At 47.6% G+C, this 21338-nt stretch overlaps 1 protein-coding gene across 12 annotated transcripts in view; it reads left to right on the top strand.

Moving 5' to 3' along the window:
- NCOA1 (nuclear receptor coactivator 1) overlaps positions 1 to 21338 on the top strand; it is a 182676-nt gene that overhangs the window by 129664 nt on the left and 31674 nt on the right. For all 12 annotated transcript variants that reach the window (XM_051615136.1, XM_051615135.1, XM_051615134.1 and 9 more), the window contains 2 exons: positions 15659 to 15753; positions 19828 to 20005. In XM_051615136.1, the coding sequence (XP_051471096.1) occupies positions 15659 to 15753; positions 19828 to 20005 (273 nt within the window). The remainder of the gene's footprint in view (positions 1 to 15658; positions 15754 to 19827; positions 20006 to 21338) is intronic.

The following is a 21338-nucleotide window of genomic DNA, read 5'->3' as shown; positions in this document are numbered from 1 at the left end:
GTTAATTAAGTGAAGTATCTGAAATAATTATTGATTTTCACTGCTCAGTTGCATGCAATCATTGGGCTTCAGTGGCTTTCCTTTAATTAAGTTTCCCTGCTGCCTTCTCATATGCTTAGGTTTGGCCGTGCAAGTATTTTGTGATAGACATGTATGGCTTCTGGTGCAGACAGGTCCTGTGTCCTCAGCTTGTGGGAGCTTCTTTAAAATGAGTGACAAGCTTTTTCTTGGGTTTGGGAATGCCAACACATGGTGAGCTTTAAAACAAGAAGAGAAAAACTTTAGTTTCGTATTTAGTGGTGGTCAGAAAATGGTGAAGAAGGCCTGGGAAGAGGCTTCTCCCACACCCTGCGACAGTGGCTGAGGTTTTGGGAGGAGGAGAGAAGACCTTGTCCTTGGGCGCTGAGTCAAGAGCCCCTTCTTGTCCCAGCAGCCGAGTAATGTGGTGCGATATTAAAGATCATAAAATTACTCCCATAAAACCACAAAGCGAGTAATTGTGTGCAATGGGAGGGAGCAAGTCACAGAGCTGAGGCCCCTTAGAGAGCTTTACTCCAAAGCAGAGGAACTCAGTGCAAAGGAATGAAAGGCTTTCAGCTGCTTTCTTCTTCCCAGGTTGAGGCTCTTGCGTTACCCTCAGTCCACAGGGTTTTGTGTCCACAGTCTCTGGGGATGGAGCTCTACAGGGCCTAATTTTTGATAGATTTGAGGAAATCACAGAATCCCAGACTGGTTTGGGTTGGTGTGGAGAATGGTGTCGGTTCATGACAGTTGGGTTGGAAGGGACCTTTAAGACTACCTAGTCCTAACCCCCTGCCATGGCCAGGGACACCTCGCACATTGCTCCAAGCCCCATCCAATGTGGCTTTCAACCCTTCCAGAGATGGGGCAGCCACAGCTGCTCTGGGCAACCTGGACCAGTGTCTCACCACCCTCACAGCAAAGAATTTCTTCTTCAGATCTCATCTCAGTCTCTTCCCCTCATCCCACCACTGGGATGGGATGGCCCTTGTCAAAAGTCCCTCTCCAACTTTCCTGTAGTCCCTTCAGGTATTGGAAGATGCTCTTAGTTTCCATGGAGCCTTCTCTTCCCCAGGCTGAACAACCCCAACTCTCCCCACCTCTGTCCTGAACAGAGCTGTTCCAGCCCTCGCATCATCTCTGTGGTGTCCTCTGGACTTGCCCCAACAGCTCCATGTTCTTCTTGTGTTGGGGACCCCAGATCTGGACCCAGCACTGCAGGGGGTCTCACCAGAGCAGAAGGGGACAATCCCCTCCCTGGCCCTGCTGGTCCCGCTGCTGGGGATGCAGCCCAGGACACAGTTGGTTTCTGGACTCCCAGCGCATGATGCCAGCTCATGGTGAGCTTCTCATCGCCCAACACCCCCAAGTCCTTCTCTTCAGGGCTGATCTCATTATCTAGCTCAAGATATATCCAGCCCAAGTCCATGTTACTGAGTCTGTAAAGGAACTGGTCATCTCCAGCACAGGAATGGATGATCCTCTGGGACCTTCTCCATCTCTTGGCTTTGTTTTGCCCAGATAACATAGTTGAAGTGCTTTCTTTTTTTCATTTTTTTTTTTTCCTTCCCTGTTTAGGATCCTCCTAAATTGCCTGCAGAGCCTGCAGGGTCTTTCACAGACTTCAATATGAAGGAAAGTTCCCTGATATCCATTGGATTGATCTTCATTCTTGACATACATTTCAAGTTTCTGATTAAACTCCTCAGGTCCATAGAGCCCTGCTGCCTCCACGCCACTGAGGGAAAGTTCCTTCTGCATGACATGCTCTGCATTGTTTATGCTTGTATTATTTATTGCATTTTATATTTTTGAATACTTTTTTCTTTCCCCCCATTGTAATCCAGTGTCCTTTTCTTTCCATCTCTGATAGTGGTGCTGTTTGACAAATGGACTTAAAGCAGGGTCAGCTCTGAGGTTAGCCCAGGTTACTGAGGGCTTTACCCTGGTGGGCTTTGGAAGTCCCCACGCACAAGTACTCTAAGCAACCTGCTCCAACAGTTGGCTGGCCTTGTGGTGAACAAGGTTTTCCTCCTATCCCACCTGAATGTCTCTTGCTTTAATTGCACCCATTGCTTCTCATTGTCTCACTGTGAAGAGCCCAACTCCGTCATCTCCCTAACTTTGTGTAGTCATGGGCAGAGCATGGCCAGGCTGCTGTCAGGTGACCCAAAGCCACCTCTTCTTCAGGCTGAGCAAACCCCTCCCCTGGGCCTCTCATCTCAGGATCAGTGCTCCAGCCCTGACCATCTCCTTCAAACTCCCTCCAGTTTATTTTACACTGGGGACCCAAACTGGTTGCAGTATCTAGATGTGATGCCCAGGGTGGCTACAAAGAGCAGGTTGAAGACAAGAGCTAGTGTCTTCCCTACTGAGTGCAGGTTGCCATCAGGAGAGCCAAGGGACAGAGAGGTCCCAGGGATTCTTGATCCCAGGGATGTCCTGCTGCATTCCCATGTCACATCTGAGTTCCTTGCTTGGTGGTCTGGAGAGCTGCCCAAGGTGGGTGTTGCTGGCAGGAAGGCAGGGTGACAGCTCAAAGCATCCCACCAGTGTATTATAAACAAAAGCTCAGGTCTAACATTTGAGGTTTAGTAGAAGAACAAGAGAAAGAAGCAGGATGGCATCTGAGGAGCCACGCAAGTGGAAATATCTCCTGGAAATTGGGTCAATTAAAACCCCTTGAAGGGATTTATATTAATTAAAGGATTTTTAAAATTAATTAATTAAAACCACATCAAGGTTTGTGTCAAGTCTAGAATTAGATTGGAATCTCTTCAGGCTACAGCTGTCAGCCTGGGGCTGTAGCCTCCTCTTTGAACTCATTGGCTTTATCGGAGTTATCCTGATTTTGTTTGCTTCAAGGGAGGTCAGAAAAGGGGAGCTTTGCTTTTGTCTCAGAGTGAGGTTTTGCAGACTCCAGGTTCCTCAGCCTTGATCCCTGGGGTTGGGAATGACCTTCTTGGCCAGCAGTGCTGTTGCCAGTTGTTAGCAGGTGCTGAGGACCAAAGCTCTTTCTTCATCCCAAATCTGGTGGTGGGATTAAGAATCTGCCCCAGGAAGGGGATTGTCCCCTCTCTGCTCCACTCTGATGAGACCCCCTGCAGTGCTGGGTCCAGCTCTGGGGTCCCCAACACAAGAAGGACATGGACCTGTTGGAGTGAGTCCAGAGGAGGCCACAGAGATGATGCAAGGCCTGGAGCAGCTCTGCTCTGGAGACAGGCTGCGAGAGTTGGGGCTGTTCAGCTTGGAGAAGAGAAGGCTCCAGGGAGACCTTAGAGCACCTTCCAGGACCTGAAGGGGCTACAGGAAAGCTGGGAAGGGACTTTTTGCAAGGGCAGGGAGAGATGGGACAAAGGGGAAATGGTTTGAAGCTGCAAGAGGAGGAGATTGAGATGAAATCTGAGGAAGAAATTCTTTGCTGTGAGGGTGGTGAGACGCTGGTCCAGGTTGCCCAGAGAAGCTGTGGCTCCCCCATCCCTGGCAGTGTTGAAGGCCAGGTTGGATGGGGCTTGGAGCAAGCTGGTCTAGTGGGAGGTGTCCCTGCCCGTGGGAGGTGTCCCTGCCCATGGCAGGAGGTTGTGACTAGGTGATTTTTAAGATCCCTTCCAACCCAAACCATTCTATGAGTCTTGTGATTCTATGATTAACTCTGGTGGAGCTGTTGGTGCTACTAGAGGCACAGACACACACCACTTTCATCTATTCTTGGCAGCCAGTTTTTCATCCTATGTTTGAGGGCTACAGGGAAAGAAAAACAACCCAGCCCTGGAGGCCAGATTAGACATCAGTGGGGAGAGGGAATTCCGCCTTGGCTTTGGTAGGTGCCCACTGAAAGCCCTCAAGTGTGAGGCTGATCCAAGGTAAACAGAGTACAAACAGATCCAGTCCTTTTAACTGTTTAACTTTATCCTTTCATGAATCCTTCTGAGATCCTGAAGAGGTTGAAACCACCTGCTCGTTTTTTGTGGAAGTGAGTTTCAGATCATTTCTGTGCCAGTGTTGCCCTTTTATTTTATTTATTCTTCCTTCTGTTTGGTAATTACCTCCCTTCCCTAATGTACTTTTATGAAGTTGTTGCTCTTGTTCTCTACCTTTGCTCGACTTATGCAACAAACCACTGGTGACCTCTCTTAATCCTGATGAAACCCCTTTCTTCTCAAAACTGAGTTTGAGGAAGCTTCTTGGGAGTCTCTGATAGATCTCGGTGCTATGCAACATCTTCATGGATGTTCAAGGACATATAAAATCATTGCTAGACCAATACAGGGTGGGTATACAGGAGTGCTGGATGGATGGTATCCCAGGAAAAGGTGCTTTTCAAGGTGATCTGGAGATCATGGAAGCAAACGCAGTCAGTGTGAACTTGGGATGTGATGAAAAGCAGGGTGGGCTTCTCTTGGATGGTGTTATGTGTGCATGGAGTTGGTGGGACCAAACTGAAGCTCAGGCATCCATGCTGGACGGAGATTGCAAAATCCAGAGAAGGCAGAGAGGAGAGCCATGGAAAAAGCCAGGGACTGAAGAAAATGTCTTGCAGCTTGGAAGGTTGAAGAGTTCTGTTGAGTGTAACTGGGGGGAGAAAAAGAATGAGTGGGGACATGGTAATGACACTACAAACACTAACAAGAATGGAAAGCTCTGGCTACTAAAGAGGTTTTTTAATCCAGCGTAACAGAGAATGACTCAAAGCAGAAGCCAGACAGAAACAAATTAGGACAAGGGCCCAGAGTTACAGCTGGGAGGGTGGTTGCTCTGGGAACCAGCTGCCAAGGAAGCAGTGGCTTGCATCGGGTTTTTGCCAAACAGAAGTTCAGGGCTCGTGGTGGTGGAAGTGGTGGGTGAAGTTGGTGGCTCCATGATATTTAAGAAGTCCGACTGGCCAATATAGTGATTTCTACTGCCCTTCAGCTCCATCAGTCTGAATGTTTGGATTTTGAGAAATGCCTGGAATGCCAGATCCCTGTCTGTGGCAATGACTTCTGCCAGCACAGAGCCAGGGCCAAGGTCCTCCTTCTACATCCTGAGCATCTGCGTGAGTTCCCTTGCCCCATGCTCCAGTTTGTGCCCTTCTTGGGATTAAAACCTCCCTGTTACCACAGTGACTCATTTCACCTCGCACACGAGTTTGTTGGAGCGGGTTTGGGGAATTTCACACCCTCTCCTTCTCCACAGTTTGGTTTCAGCATGCCATGTTGAATAGATTGCATCCCTGCCCACCCTCTCCACAGACATTTGTGAAGTCTGTCTCTCCATATCCTCTGGAATCTGTTTTATATCAAGGGATTGATTTCTGATACAAACTCCCCCAGGTCAGTACTGTAAAAAAATCTTTGCCTGTGCAGCTACGCCAGGGAGCTTCCTCTGGATATGTTTATTTTATGGAGCTGTACCACCTACAAAGCATGTCAATAAAATTCTCATCCCTGCTCTGACAGTTTTAATCTAGCTGGCAGCTTAAATATAGACCAAGGGGAAGGGGAGGCTGCTAAGAATTGCACAGACCTCTCCGAACAGTGCCTTTCTTTTAACAAGTGAACATTTGGTTATTACATCCTTGAGCTTTTCAGCATCTCACGCTGTCAAGAACTAATAAATCCTTTAGCACCTCGCCATAAGAAGAGGATCTGATAGGATGTAACAGGCGTGTGGATTGTGCAGAGAGTCATAAACCACCTGTAGAAATCACTCCTCCTCTTGCCTTCTGCTCTGCTGGAGTAACTGCTTCTTTTTTTTTTTTTTTTTCCCCCTCTTCCTTTTTCCTCTTTGATTCAATCTCATTTCTAAGAGAGGTAGGAAAGGAGGAGGAAAAAAAAAAATCACATTTCTTTATAGTACTTTTCCTGGCCCTGCTTACCCTTTGTAGAGATGGACAAAACCTGGTTTAAGATTCTTTTTCCCCCAGGAAGGCATCCCAGCAGGATTTTCGTAGAATGGTTTGGGTTAGAAGGGACCTTCAAGATCATCTAGTTGCACGTAGATGGGCAGGAACACCTCCCACTAGGCCAAGTTGCTCCTAGCCCTATCCAGCCTCACCTTCAACACATCCAGGAAGGGGGCAGCCACAACTTCTCTGGGCAAATTTTGCCTCCTCTGAGCTTGCTCTCCCTCTGCTCTGAACCCTGGTTTATTTGATTGATGATCAGAAAGAGGGTCATCCATCCCATGAGCTGGCATCCTTTTGGGTGCAGGAGCAGGATGAGTGAGGTCCATTTCACCTCTCTTCTAGCAGCTGTGATGGAGGCATCTCATCAGAGCTAATGAGCAAGTGTCCCATGTGAGAGGGGCTTCAGAGGAGAGCTCATCCCAGCATGTCACTGCAAGTGCCCACCTTGACTATTGACCCATCTGAGCACCCAATTGTGCAAGCATTGTCGTGCCTGAAAAGCAAGAAGTAACACAATAAACCTCTTTCTTCTGGGGGAAAAAAAAAGCCCTGAACTTGGAGCCAGCCATGCAAGTCCTTCTGTTTTCATTTCAGATTTTCTCCTGAATAAACTTTTATAGATCTTAATCCTCCTAATGCTCCTGCAAGCAGAGGAAATAAAGGGAGATTTGTACAAGGAGATAATAGCTTTTATTATGCTGAGCAATATGGTTGGACAAAGCAAACAAACTTGCCAGGTCATGAGCCTGAGAGATGTAGGAGCCATCTTGCTCCCTCTGGGGTCATGCTATTCCCTGATGTGCTCTTCATCTGGCTTCTTCTGATTCCCATAAGCCCCACAATCTCATCACAGGGTGTTTGGTGGCACTTAAAGCCTCACCAGAGCCTTGAGTAGAGAGCCAACCCACCCGTTGGATGTTTTAAAATTATATTTGAGATATTAAATTATATTAAATACCCTGGAGGGATTTAAAAGCCATGTAGATGTAGTGCTGAAGAACATGGTTTAGTGGTGGCCTTGGCAGCGCTGGGTTAACTGTTGGACTTGATGATTTTAAAGGTCTTTCCCAACCAAAATAATTCTCTTATTCTATTTCTCACTGTTCCTTCTGCCCTCACTATTTGGGAAGTCCACCTTCCAAGACAGGTTTTTATTAATTAATTAAACTCCCAGCCTCAGCTAACTACCCTGTAAATCATTAAGTCCATGTTACGATGAGCCAGGTCGATGGATGCTGGAGTGATGGATCAGGTTCCCCTGGCTGATGTTTGTCCCAGGTTTGGTGCAGTTGACAGTGAATTATGTGCATGGATGGTTTCTTATGGGAGCAGAGAATAATTTGGACCATTGCAAATCTTTGAAATAAAGGAATTGGTTCTTAAAGAGGAAGTTGTGTTTAGCAGAACCTTGGCCACTTTCCATTATTTACCTGAAGTCCTGGCTAACTGGGGAGGTCCCAGTGGACTGGAGGGTAGCAAATGTAACACCCATCTATAAGAAAGGCAGAAAGGAGGATCCAGGAAACTATAGACCTGTCAGTCTGACCTTGGTACCAGGGAATGTCATGGAGCAGATCATCTTGAGTGTCATTAGAAGACAGATAGAGGATAACCAGGGGATCAGGCCCAGTCAGTATGGGTTTACGAAAGGCAGGTCCTGCCTGATGAACCCAATCTCCTTTTATAACCTGATGACCCAACTATTGGACAAGGGAAGGGCTGTGGATATTGTCCATCTCGACCTCCAAAAAGCATTTGACACGGTTCCCCATAGAACTCTCATTAAAAACCTGGCTGCTCATGGCCTGGATGAGCACATGATCTGTTGGATCAAGCACTGGCTGGACGGTCAAGCCCAGAGAGTGGTGGTCAATGGAGTCAAGTCCAGCTGGGGCCAGTCACAAGTGGTGTTCCTCAGGGCTCAGTGTTGGGAGCATTCCTGTTTAACATCTTTATTGATGATCTTGATAAGGACATAGAGTGTGTTATCAGTAAGTTTGCAGATGACACCAAGTTAGGTGGGAGTGTTGATCTGCATGAGGATGGGGAGGCTCTACAGAGACTTGGATAGATTGGATCATTGGGCTAATGTCAATGGTCTGGGCTTCAAGAAGGCCAAGTGCCAGGTCCTGCACTTGGGCCACAACAACCCCAGGCAACGCTCCAGGCTTGGGGAAGTGTGGCTGGAAAGTGTCTGGCAGAAAAGGACCTGGGGGTTCTCACTGACAAGCGGCTGAGCATGAGCCAGCAGTGTGCCCAGGTGGCCAAGAAAGCCAATGGCATCCTGGCTTGTGTTAGAAACAGTGTGACCAGCAGAAGCAGAGGGGTGATTGTCCCCTTGTACTCAGCACTGGTGAGGCCACACCTGGAGTATTGTGTCCAGTTCTGGGCACCTCAATTCAAGAGAGACATTGAGGTGCTGGAGCGAGTACAGAGGAGGGCAACGAAGCTGGTGAAGGGCCTAGAGAATCAGTCTTATGAAGAACCCTTGAAGGAGCTGGGAATGTTTAGTTTGAAAAAAAGGAGGCTGAGGGGAGACCTGATCAGTCTCTACAACTACCTGAAAGGTCACTGTAGAGAGAGGTTGGTGCTGGTCTCTTCTCACAGGTAATTAGCAACAGAGCAAGAGGGAATGGCTTCAAGCTGCAACAGGGGAGGTTTAGACTGGACATTAGAAAGGATTTTTTCACAGAGTGGTCAGACACTGGAATAGGCTGCCCAGGGAAGTGGTTGAGTCACCATCCCTGGATGTGTTTAAGGGTCGTTTGGATGTGGTGTTGGTGGATATGGTTTAAGGGAGAACTTTGTAGAGTAGGATGATGGTTGGACTCGGTGATCCCAAGGGGCTTTTCCAACCTGAATAGTTCTGTGATTTTATGTCGCCCTTTCTCATCTCTGCAGATGTAGCCATGCAGAGCTGACACTTTTTTTTTTTTTAACAGATTAAACTCTTTAGCTTTGAGATAAAAGTGTTTCATTTTATATTTTTTTCTCTCCCTTTATTCCTTCCCCTAGCAAGATGGAGATGTTCTACCTGCTTGATCTCAGCGTCGAGTAGAAAAGTCTTGGCTCCTCATGCCTGTTCTCTCCTGTCAGCATTCAGCACTCATTAATTTTGCATTCACTCAGCACCGTATAATTTCTCCTGACATTGTTCAGACAAGCAGCCTTTTTTACTTAAGACATCTCAACACCATTAATGTTTAACTCTAAAAGGTGTGAAGACAGCAAGAAATACCCTTTTCCTTCTGTTTCCACTGCAGTGTGCTTTGCTCTGTCTTCCCCATGACACAAGGATTTTATTAGGAACAGAAAAATGAAGTTTTCCTTGTAAACTCTGCCAAAGAAAGGGATGTTTGCTGGTCAGAGCAGGGAGCAGTGTCTTGGATGTTAATCTGTGCACTTGGTGCTGTCGTGTGCTGATGGTGTGTGATTCTCTTTGCCTTTGGATTTGCACAGATGTGGTCTTACTTGTCCGTCGGGTCCTTCAAGACAGAGCCACCAATTGATGACCCACCACAGTGTGTGAAAGCAGCATAATAGAATCATGGAATGGTTTGGGTGGGAATGGCCTTTAAAGGCCATCTAGTTCAACCCTCTGTAGTGAGCATGGACATCTTCAACTGGATCAGGTTTCTCAGAGCCCCACACAGCCTGACCTGGAATGTTCCCAGGGATCATAGAATCACAGGTTGGTTTTGGTTGGAAGGGACCTTAAAGATTGTCTAGTCCCAACCCTCTGCCATGGGCAGGAGCACCTCCCACTAGACCAGGTTGCTCCAAGCCCCATCCAGCCTGGCCTTGAACAGTGCCAGGCATGAGGCAGCCATAACTTACGTGGGCAAGATGGGCCAGTGTCTCACCACCCTCACAGCAAAGAATTTCTTCCTCAGATCTCATCTCAATCTCCCCTCTTGCAGCTTGAAACTGTTCCCTCTCATTCCTTCACTCCATGGCCTTGTCAAAAGTCCCTCCCCAGCTTTCCTGTAGCCCCTCAGGTGCTGAAAAGTGCTCTAAGGTCTCCCTGGAGCCTTCTCTTCTCCAGGCTGACAACCCAAACTCTTCCAGCATGTCGGGTTAGAACAAGGGCAGTACTGGAAAATATTATTTGAAATATATAGTAAAGTTTGAATAGGTTAAAACAAGACTGTTGGTTTATTTGCACTGCACAGGAATTTGGTTGAGCCTATTGCTGAGTTTAAAAAAAAGAAAAAAAAAAGAAAAAAAAAGTTTTTTTTAAAAAAACAACAAAATTTCTGCCCTCAAAATCCTTATCCTTTACATGGGAAAAGAGGAGAAATAGCAGCCAGTCCTGGGGAGCAGCCCATAGCCACATAGAAGGATAATAATGCTGATTCAGCTTGGGATTTCCAAGCTGAAGATCTGGTACAGAGTTGGGTTAGTCCCACGAGGAGTGGCCCATTCCTGGGGTTGGTTGTAGATGTGCTGAAGGTGCCTGTCGCCCTCCTGCTGACAGGACCTGTCATCTGCTCTGGGGGGCACATTGCACTGAAGCATCATGGGATGTTGTCCTGGCTTTGAAATATAAGTGTTGAAGGGCTTTTGGGCAGCTGGAAGGAGAAGTCAAGCTGCTGTGTTAATATCAACACCAGCCTGTTATGTCTTTTGGTCATACGATTTAAATCACTAACCTCAACATAAATCCAGTGTCCCACCTGCAGATATCTGCTGGTGAATGAATAAGTACATAGTTTGGTCTTCTTGGGATTTGATGTTCTATACCGTGGCTGCAGTTGTGCTTCACTGCTGGGACTAACTCAGGTCAGACATGGAAGAGCAGCAGGACATCCTCGCTGTCCTGCTCTCCACTGATCTGTCTCTACTGTTGTCTCACCTGGAGTGGCCACCAGCTTCAGTCTTCAATCCTCACTATCTACATGGGCTCCAGAGCCTGATGTAGACACCCCAAGCACTTTGTATCCTGCCTTAGCTCTGTCGCTGGTGAGATGTGTCCTCTTGACATGTACTTTTGCATTGATGGAGGAATAAATGTTCATGGAAGAACCACTTGGGTCTGTGTCCGTGAGGACGTTCTCCAGGATGGCACAGAAATACTCAGGGCTGAAGCAAGCACTGCCTTGCTAGCTCTGGAGGTGCATGGAGTATTTTTTCTGTCACCTAACTCCAATATTGGAGTTTGGGAATGAAGTCAGGAATTCAGTTCTCACCAGAAATAAGAGAAGAGAGAGCAAATTGTGGTTGGCTTGTGGTTGTGGAGGAGTGCTAGAGGATAACAACACTCCAAAAAAACCCCAAGATAAGACTCTATCTTAGAATAAGAGTTTAAAATGGATCAGGTAAATCTCTCAAAATGCCTTTTTCTCTGCTTTAGCTGCAAGGGGAGCATGAGGTGAGGAGCACAGGTGAAAGCATCTCCATTCTATGCTTCGTGGGGTGGATCTCACCCCAGTGCCCTGGCACTCCTGCCTGGCGTTACAGCCCATGGTTGGGGACCACCCTGGGACTTGTCACTGACAGACCATCATGGCATGTGGTGTAAAGCAGGCGAGCAAGGGGCTCTGAAGGAGCTGTGCCCATTTCTGAAAGCCAAGATCTGCTCTTCTGTTCCTTGCACTTGTATTTTCAAGCTCTGAATCTCACAGCTTGTATTTTTCCACAGTTTCTAAAATTCATAGATCAGATAATTTCCTCCCTCCTACTAGAATAAAAAGTTACACAACAGTTGCTGATTTCCATACAGTGTTTCAGAGGAATCTGGTATTTGTGTAAGTGAAGAAGGGAGGACTCTGGGTTGGATTTTCTGCATCTGCCTCTGTCTGCATATGCTGACATTATACAGGGGGGCTTTGGGCAAACCTGTGTCCACAGCTTGACTTTTGGTTTAGAGTACCTCCAGTGCCAGTGCTGTGGTCTGACCATGTGTCCTGTAGACAATGTAGGACAATCTTCCTTGGAAGTTGGTTTCACCCTCCAGTTGAGGTTGGATCTTCCTCTACTCATTGGTTCCTAGGGACGAGGAGGAGAGAGCTTGGTCTTGCTGGGATTCCAGAGGAGAATAAAGGTGACCTGAGGACCTCAAGTGTCCCTCGATGGCTGGGCCACTACTACAAGCCTGTGATGCTTGAAGGTTTTCCTCTGACATGTCCCAAACCTGACAGATCTTTTGAATGATTCTGTGAGGTGTCCCCTAAGCCACTGACACCCCTTCCTGAGATCCTGCCATCACTCTGGTAGCACATGCTCACTTCTCAGCCCTTTGGAGTGCAGGTGCTATCCTGGCTGTGGGAGTTTCATACAGTCATCGAATTCCAGACTGGTTTGGCTGGAAGGGACCTTAAAGATCATCCAGTCCCAACCTCCTGCCATCAACAGGGACACCTCCCACAAGTCCTGGTTGCTCCAAGCCCCATCCAACCTGGCCTTCAACACTGCCAGGGATGGGGCAGCCACAGCTGCTCTGGGCAACCTAGACCAGTGTCTCACCACCCTCACAGCAAAGAATTTCTTCCTAATGTCTAACTTAAATCTACCAGCCTTTTGCCTTCCCCATCGCTGCTTCTAATCCTGCGAAGAGCCAGCAGCTTCTCGCTAGGAGCCTTGTGTGGCTGTGAAATAGCAGGACTGAGCTGGAAATGTCACCTGTCCCCATGCCAGGCTTGGCTGCACATGGTTGGCACGGGACGAGATGATGTTCAAAGCCACCGCGTTGTTCCCTGGCCTTGCAGGGGGCATCGGATCCTGCACCCGCCGCAGCTTCAACGGTGTTGGGTGACCTGGTTATAACACACTTAACTCATGGCTCAAGTTCACTGACCTGATATTTTTGGAATGCCAAGGACCCTGCAGCTACTATAGACTCTGGAGGCACCCGGACATCTCCCTGGATGTTACAAAACCAGAGCGCCATTTCAGGAATGCATTTAAAATAGTTCCTCTCTGTGCTGCAAGAGAAACAACAACAACAAACACACACACACACACACCCCCCACAAGAAAACTGCTTTAATAGTGTTTGCAGCAATTAGGTTCCGACTGGGGCTGTTGGAATGCCAGGATTTTACTATGCCATGGGGATTTAGGATGCCTGAGGCTGCCGAAGCCCCCGCAGCTGGATCCCAAAAGCCTCAAGTGGCAGCAGCACCAGGAATCGTGTTGCTCCTGTTGTTTTATTTTCCTGTGGAGCTGCTTTTCCAGCTTTATAATGAGATTATGAGCTTGGGAAACCAAGGAATTTGCTCTGAGTTTGGCTGTGATGAGCACAGGGGATGCTCAGCCTGAGACCAGTGCTCCCCAAGAGCATCAGCCTGTGGCCAGCATGGCAGAGCCACCGCTGCAATTAATGCTGGGAGGAAATGAAAATTAAGATTAATGAGTTAAGGTCCAAACCAGTGGTTTGCTTGTAATACATTCCTCAGATGCTTGGGATGGAAGAGCTGAAGAGCTGCATTTAAGGATGTTAACTGCAGTGCTTGTCTGGGATGCACTGATGCTTTGAAGGAGTTTTGCATTGCTGGGATGTGCAACTGCACAGAATCATGGAATCCCAGAGTGGTTTGGGTTGGAAAGGACCTTAAAGCTCCTCTAGTTCAACCCCCCTACTGTAGGCAGGGACACCTCCCACTAGACCAGGTTGCTCCAAGTCCCATCCAACCTGACCTTGGACACTGCCAGGGATAGGGAAAGTGAGCAGGAGCTTTAAGGGATCTGTCTGCTCCCAGATCCTCGTGCGGCAAAGGTGGGAAGGAGAACAAAACAGTGATGGTGCATCATTCTGCTGATTAATCCTCCTGAATAACAGGCTTGGAGCAGGCAGATGAAACTATTTCACTAAAGCAGGAGGAGGATCCTGCAGCCCAATCACAAGATTAGAGCTCAAAGCCAGAGCATTGCCTCAAAGTGCACCAATTTCTGACAAGTAAGGGAAAAAAGCCATTCCTTGTGCTGTGGTACCCACCAGCTCCTGTGGGTTTGGGTGCAGGGGAAGCTTATGAATCCTTGAAAGGGATTTCAGTGTCGTCCTTGGAAGGATGCTGCTCCTTCCTGATTTAACTATGAACTCCAGTTTCTGTGTGAAACAGGGGAAAGTGAGGCCCGTGGGGATGAGGTGAGCAGCCCAAGGGGGTTTGTAGCAGGATGCAGGAGTCAGGTGTGACTCCCAGAGCAGCTGTGGCTGCCGCATCCCTGAAAGTGTTCAAGGCCAGGTTGGATGGGTTTTGGAGCAACCTGGGGTAGTGGGAGGTGTCCATGCCCAGGTCAAGGGGTTGGGACTAGGTGATCTTTAATGTCACTTCCAACCCAAAACAGTCTGGGATTCTATGATTCTGATTTCCAGCTACAAGGCTGAATGTGTGGTTCTGGTACCTGGGAAAACCTTGTAAATAGTGTAAAATTAAGAGACAACACATTTCAAGCCACTTTTCAGCTAGACACAAGAGTCTTTTTGCATCAAAGCTACCCATGTAAACCTGGGCCCAGGATGCTTCAGGACTTCTGTGCTGTTGGGCATCCTGCATGGCTGGTCATTCCCTCTGGCAGTGCCCAGGAGCACTGAGGTGCAGTGGGTCACATCCTGCCCCTCCAGCTGTCCCCAGGAACTTACCTTTTTGCATTTCAGAGTAAAAAAGCACCTGCAATTGGAGATGTCTCTGATTTCCTCTTGCAAAATGATGTCAGTGGAGCATGTATCCTCTCTGGAAAGGTTTAGACCCCACTTGCCTCTTTCTGTCCTTATTTCACACAAACTTTGTGATTTAACAGTAATTAATCTCCCTTTTTCTAATCCATCCACAGCCCCAGATGTGCCCGGCCAGGGCTTGCACTGCTGCCTCCCACGGCACTCCCAGCCATCAGGGTTTATTCTCAACTGCATCCTCCAGAGACAGGGATGCTGCTCCCCTCATCCTTCCCAAATCACATTTGGGGAGGCTGAGTAACATTCCCAGCTTCCCAAGGGGAAAACAGTCATGGATGTGGAGGAGCAAAACGAAACAGCCTTGAAACGCCAGCGGCATCGTGGCTCACTTGCCCGCTGGCTTTATCACATCCCACTTCCCACCCGCCTTTTGCTGCTGGATTTTTCCTGAATTCTTCAGAGTAGCTGTGCGACGTGGCTAGCACCTTTGGGGGAGTGTGAGATAAATAACAGGGCCTTCTCTCTGGGTTTTTGGGTTGTTATTTTTCCCAAAGGGATTATTCAGCACTACAGCATGAGGGTTTCTGGTTGGGCTCCTCCGGCGGCATCATTCGCTCTGTGTTGGGTGCTCTCCTCCCGTCTCTATCCCTACCGGCTCCTGCCTGACCATCATCTCAGGACATCCATGGTCAGAGCTGCCATTTTTTTTTTTTTTTCCTCCAGCAGGTTTCCTTTGGCACAACCCATTCTCCATAAATTCCTCCCAGCAGTTACTTCTTAAAGCATTGTCCGAGAAGTTCCAGATCAAATACTGTAGTTTGCACTAAACTGGATATGACGTTTCCTTTTCAAAATGTTGGGTTTGGATGCCTCTTTCTGCTTAAAATGGATTTTTCCTTCCTACTAGCAGTAAAATGTGATCTAGTTAATGCCTTCATTTTAAAATAATTGATAAATAATGATAAATTACATTATATCTTCACTGGACTGAGGGATGAAATGAAAATGCTGGAATTTTTTTTGTGCACATCTTGCATTGCCTGTATGACAAGGGGTCAATATTTTGTTTATTACTGATAATAATTCAGTAAAATGATGGTTCTTCTGGCTAACACATCCCTTTTCCTTTGCTACAGAGAAAGCAGCTGATGATGAAGTCCAGAAGTCTGACATCTCATCCAGCAGCCAAGGAGTGATTGAGAAGGAATCTCTGGGACCTCTTCTGCTTGAGGTAGGTGCTCAAATATTGCTGCTGATGCTGCCAAGCTCCAGCTACTGACCAAAGCAAAGTAGGGCACCAAAAAGTGAAACTCAGAAGAGGAAGGCAAGGGGGATGTAGTTGGGATGCTCTAAGCCCAACCACATCCCTGGCCTACATTGAGGGTAAACTGATTTTAGTCCCTCACTTCACAAAATGGTTTGGAAAGTGACTCTTAACCACTCTTGATGAAGCTTGGACTTGGTTAAGTCAAAGCTGTCCTGAATAGCTTCTGCATATCAGCATTAAAATACTGAGTTGCTCTTAAGTGGCGGTTACACTGAGTCCCAGGGCTCATTTGGAGTTGAGTTGGAAATATGCTGGATGGTTTTCAACAGATTTGAATCCTTCTGGAAAATGTGGAGGATGAGGAGGGTGCTCTGCATCTCACTTGGTGTCAGTGAATCAGATATAATTGTATCTCAGGAGGAAGGTCTGAGTTGGACCTGATAGGACCATCTTGTGTGGAGAAGGTTATTATATGAGGGTTATTATATTGTATCATGAGTCCCAGAGATAAACTTAAAATCCTAAACTGTTCATCTGGTAATTTCACAGGAAGGGTTGGGTTTGCGGCTGGGGGGTTCCTCCCTGACCATCACCTTCTTGCATTGAAACCATCTGATAAAATTACACATTCCAAGACCAAAAGGAAGCAACATCCTCATCTGATTAATTTCATTAATTGTAAGACCATAATTGCTGACAGGATGCAATCTGACCGTTTACTTTGTGGTTTCTGTTGGGAGACCAATAGCTGGGAGGTGGAATGTAGCACCAGTTTTGAAGACTTTATAGCCAGCCTGGGTTTCAGGATTCATGAGAAGAGAGAGACTCTCCCTGGCCATATTTTTGGCCTCTTCTGTATCACCAAAAGATTCTCAGAGGCTGTGAGGAGCTTCCTGTGCTGCCCTGTGAGATTTTCCAGACCTGCTTGATCCCTCCTTGTGCCACCCAGGTCTCCTCTGAGCCCTGGACTGAAATTGTCCAAATTAATTAAAGTCTGCAAGAAGTGACTCAGCAGATGGAGGAGTTAATGCAGAAGGGATGGGAAGGAGGTCAGCATTGAAGGAAGGGTCTGACTTGTGGAAAGAATGGAAAACGGGTGCTGGAGGCACATAAATGGAGTTAATGGGCAGCTGGCAACTTGGCTACAGAGGTGCTTGGTCTTACGAAGGCAAAAATGCAAAAGGGGCTTAGAAATTCAGCTGGGAACGAGACGTGGGTTGTGAGGGGTGCGTTGGGGATGTAAAGGATGCAGGAGAAGGCAGATCCTGAACAAACCCCAGTATTTGAGTTATAATGGGAGAAGGAATTGTGTGGGAGCAGTGGCAAGAGCAAAGAAAACTGTCAGTTAGCAAGCAGTGTCCATACATCTTTGGTAAATCCACATATTTCACAGTGCAGTCTTCGGAATGTGTCCTAAATGATGAACATGAGGCCAGGTGGCTCACCAGGGCATCGCTCAGCCGGAGTCCATCTCCTCGTGTCCATATCCACACGTGGGAATAGGTGTGGTCAGGAGCCCTGGAGGCAGTTGGCCCCTTGGGTGATGGGGGGCAGAGGGCCTTGGGTGGAAGCGGGGACAGCAGCACATCAGTAATGGAAATAGCCCTGGAAAACCTGAGATCATAGTTAAAAATAAAAAGAGGGCAATTAATGAAATCATCCAGCTTGCTTGGGTCAGGTACCAAGGCACCCTTTCTGTGGGATGGAACCCAGAGGTGAGTTACTGCTCAGTTGATGCTGCTTTGGAAGCAACCTACCCTGGGTTATTTGATTTAAAATCCATGTTTAGAGGAGGTTTATTGTCTCTACAGCCTGAGGAATCATTTCCTTATTGGTCTCCTCATATGCGAAGCCAAAGCGCTTGAGATGCCGACTCTGACCTCGTCCTCCATGAGGATGCCAAGCCCTTACCAAGATGAATTTCTTTTCCATACAGATTGACCTTGAGAAGCCATTAGTAGTTTCACTAGTCCCCAGAGCAACCCACAGCATCCCATGCCTAAAAACATTCCCTAAATTACTTCCAGCTTCTTTTGGGTGCTCTGGGCTCAGGCAGGGTTTTTAAATCAGGAAGGATGGAGGTAAAAAGGGCTATTAAAAAGCATCTTGGTCATTTTTAGGTAGATTTTTTGCCTCTTGACCCCTGAACCAGCCGTACCTGGGAAGAAGGGTCTGGGTGGGTTTATCACCCAGCCTGAATGTTTGGGTTTTTTTGGGTGCCTTAAGTGCAAAGGCTGGTTGCCTTGACAACAGCTGGGAATAAGGAAAATTGCCACCGATCTGCCAGAACCATTTTGACAAAAGATTTCTTTCTTCTTTTTTCTTTTTTTTTTCTTTTTTTCCCTTCTTAAATGCTTCCCATTTCTTTCACTGAATGCTGCTCTAGAGCAAAACCTGATTTTTAATAAGAGCATTAAATAAAGCCTGGATGCTCTCCGTTGGAGGAACTCTGCTGACACAGGAAAGTGGGAGGACAAGGAGGAGAGGACGATGCCATGGGTACCAATTTTTGGGCATCACAAGTTCCTCCTGTCCCTGCACCATCTCCCAGTCTGGGATCAAGTTGCAGTCCACCACAGCTGGGTGTTGATGAGCAGAATAAGTAGGAATTAGAGTCCAGGAAATCCAAATCCAGCCTGGATGACACATTTTAGGTAATGCAGGCTTGGAAGAATGTAAATCAGCAATCTCAAGGGCTCCTCACAAAAGCACTGTCTCTGCAGCACTGAGCTTACTTCATAGCATCACTAAGTTTTGCACCCCTGTACCACAGCAGGGAATTAAAAACCTTGATGATCTTCTTGTTACAATAAGCAGAAGATCATCCTGGGCTGTAAGATTTGGTCTGGGTCATGCTTGACCTCCTCCGTTGGGTTGCAGGGCTGGGTTAGCCACTTGCATCCTAAATGCATGTCCCTCAGGGGTCTCTGCTGGGACCAGCACTGTTTAATATCTTCATCAGTGAAACAGTGGGATTGAATGCAACACCAGCAGATTTGCAGATGACACCAAGGTGAGTAGTGCAAGTGACACGCCTGAGGGATAGGATGTCATCCAGAGGGACCTGAACAAGCTCAAGCAGTGGACCTGTGTGAACCTTCTGAGGTTGAACAAGGCCAAGTGCAAGGTCCAGCACATGGGTCAGTGCAATCCCAAGCACAAATTCAGGCTGGGCAGAGAATGGATGGAGAGCAGCCTTGAGGAGAAGGACTTGGGGGTGTTGGGTGATGAGAAGCTCACCATGAGCTGGCACCGAGCACTGGTAGCCCAGAAACCAACTGTGTCCTGGGCTGCATCCCCAGTAATGTGACCAGCAGGGCCAAGGAGGGGATTGTCCCCCTCTGCTCTGCTCTGGTGAGACCCCCTGCAGTGCTGGGTCAAGTGCTGGGATTCCCAACACAAAAAGGACATGGAGCTGTTGGAGTGAGTCCAGAGGAGGCCACAGAGATGATGTGAGAGCTGGAGCAGCTCTGCTCTGGAGACAGGCTGAGAGAATTGGGGTTGTTCAGCCTGGAGAAAGAAGGTTCCAGAGAGACTTTATTGCACCTTTCAGTCCTTAAAGAGGCCTGTAAGAAAGATGAGGACAGACTTTTCAGCAGGACCTATAGTGATGGGACAAGGGGAGATGGTTTTAACCCAAAAAAGGGGAGATTTGGGGTAGAGAGAAGGAAGAAATTGTTTACACTGACAGTGATGAGACAGTGGCCCAGGTTGGCCAGAAAGGTGGGAGATGCCCCATCCCTAGAAGCATTCCACGCCAGGTTCAACGGGGCTGTGAGCAGCCTGATCTCATGGAAGATGTCCCTGGTCACTGCAGGAGGTTGGACTAGGTGGCCTTAAAAGGTCTTTCCCAACCCATACCAGTCTGTGACTCGATGTATTTAAGCAAAAGTGCTGTCATTTGATCACTGCTATAATCTAGAATGGGGATGAAACCAATGTACAAGAGGCAGAAGAAGGTTGCCCGTGGCTGTGGAGCATCCTGACCTTCTCCAGGACCCATTGCCCACACACTGCCTGGGTTTATTCCCCTTACAGGCATTGGACGGCTTCTTCTTCGTTGTGAACCGTGAAGGGAGGATTGTCTTTGTCTCCGAGAACGTGACCAGCTACCTGGGTTATAACCAGGAGGAGCTCATGAACACCAGTGTCTACAGCATCCTGCATGTGGGGGATCATGCCGAGTTCGTCAAGAACTTGTTGCCAAAGTCTCTAGGTAAGAAGAATCTCAAAGTGGGTTTTATTTTATCAGCTGGTGCTTGGAGAGTTCATTTAAGATGTCCTCCCAGCTGGAGGAGGGTTCTCCTCAGCTGTTTTTGGAGCCCATCAGTATTTTTCAAGTATCTAGCACGGGGATGTTCTGCACCTTGGAGTGGAGAAAGAGGTCCTGGTGTGAGCAGTGAGCTCGTGGTGGTCCCTTACACCAGGGGAAAAAGAAAAAAAGACTTCTGAGGATGAAAGGAAGCATTGTGGGGTAAAGGCACTCCCCGGGTGTTGGAAGGAAGAGGTTTTATTTCTTGATTGGAGGGGAGCATTGTCCAGCTATCTAATGTGGATGAGACATCACTGATCCCTCATCCACTCACACCTTTGAAGAAATACAAGAAAAGATGAGCCTTTTCCAAGTAGTTTGACTGGGGTGGGGGGAAGTTTTTTTTTTCCAAATTCACACTTGTCTTTCTTCTGGATAAATACAATGATGTCTTCAACCCTTCAACCACCTAAATCTATGGGCACACATTGGACTGAGCCCACAGAGGTTCAGGCATCGTATTTTCCCTGTGCTTTCCCAGTTTAAGGCTGTGTATTTTGTCTTTCCTTGGATGTCACACACCCCTCAGTTCTTCTCGTTGATCAGTTTGCATGAAAACTTGGTAAGCTGCTGGTGGCAAAATCACTGGGGTTGAATATGGATAGCCCAAAGAGGTTGCAGCCAGCTGGTTCGTGGAGAATTTCGGGAAAAGTCAAGTTAGAAAAAAATCAAAGGGGAAGGTTTTTGCTGCTTCAGTTCTAGGAGATCTTGCTGCTTTACTTACCCCAGAAATGAGGAGGAAGCAAATTGGGGTTGGACTAGATGATCTTTCAAGGTCCCTTCCAACCCCTAAGATTCTGTGATTCTGTGAAATTAAAATTTCATTTCTGTGGAGGTGTTCAGCTGGACTTGTGGAGAAGTACGTGGAGGGGAATTGCAAATACAAGAGCAAGAGGCAAGGAGTCTTCCCAAGCTCTGGAAGTGACTCAGAGATCCTGTGCCTCAGGTTCCCTCAGTAACATGGAGGTGATAGGACCTACTGATGATGTAAGGAGCAATTAATTAACACCAGCACATTGGCTCTCATGACAACGTGCTGACATCAGCTGGCGTTGTAGGTGCTTTTTAGGTTTGGCTGGTGTCTTGGGTCTGTGCACAGAGTCTTCAGCAGGTCCAAAGGATCCCCAGAGGCTGGTGGGGAGGGCTCTGCCCCCTCCTCTGCTCTCACCTTCCCCCCGCCCTGGGCCATGAGCTGCTTTCTTCCCCCACACTGGCGCTTTTCCTTCTGTCCCCTTCT

Source organism: Apus apus, chromosome 3 (genome assembly GCF_020740795.1).
Source record: "Apus apus isolate bApuApu2 chromosome 3, bApuApu2.pri.cur, whole genome shotgun sequence".
NCBI lineage: Eukaryota > Metazoa > Chordata > Aves > Apodiformes > Apodidae > Apus > Apus apus.
Note: the sequence above shows the minus strand (reverse complement) of the source record. Positions and strands in the feature narration are given on the sequence as shown.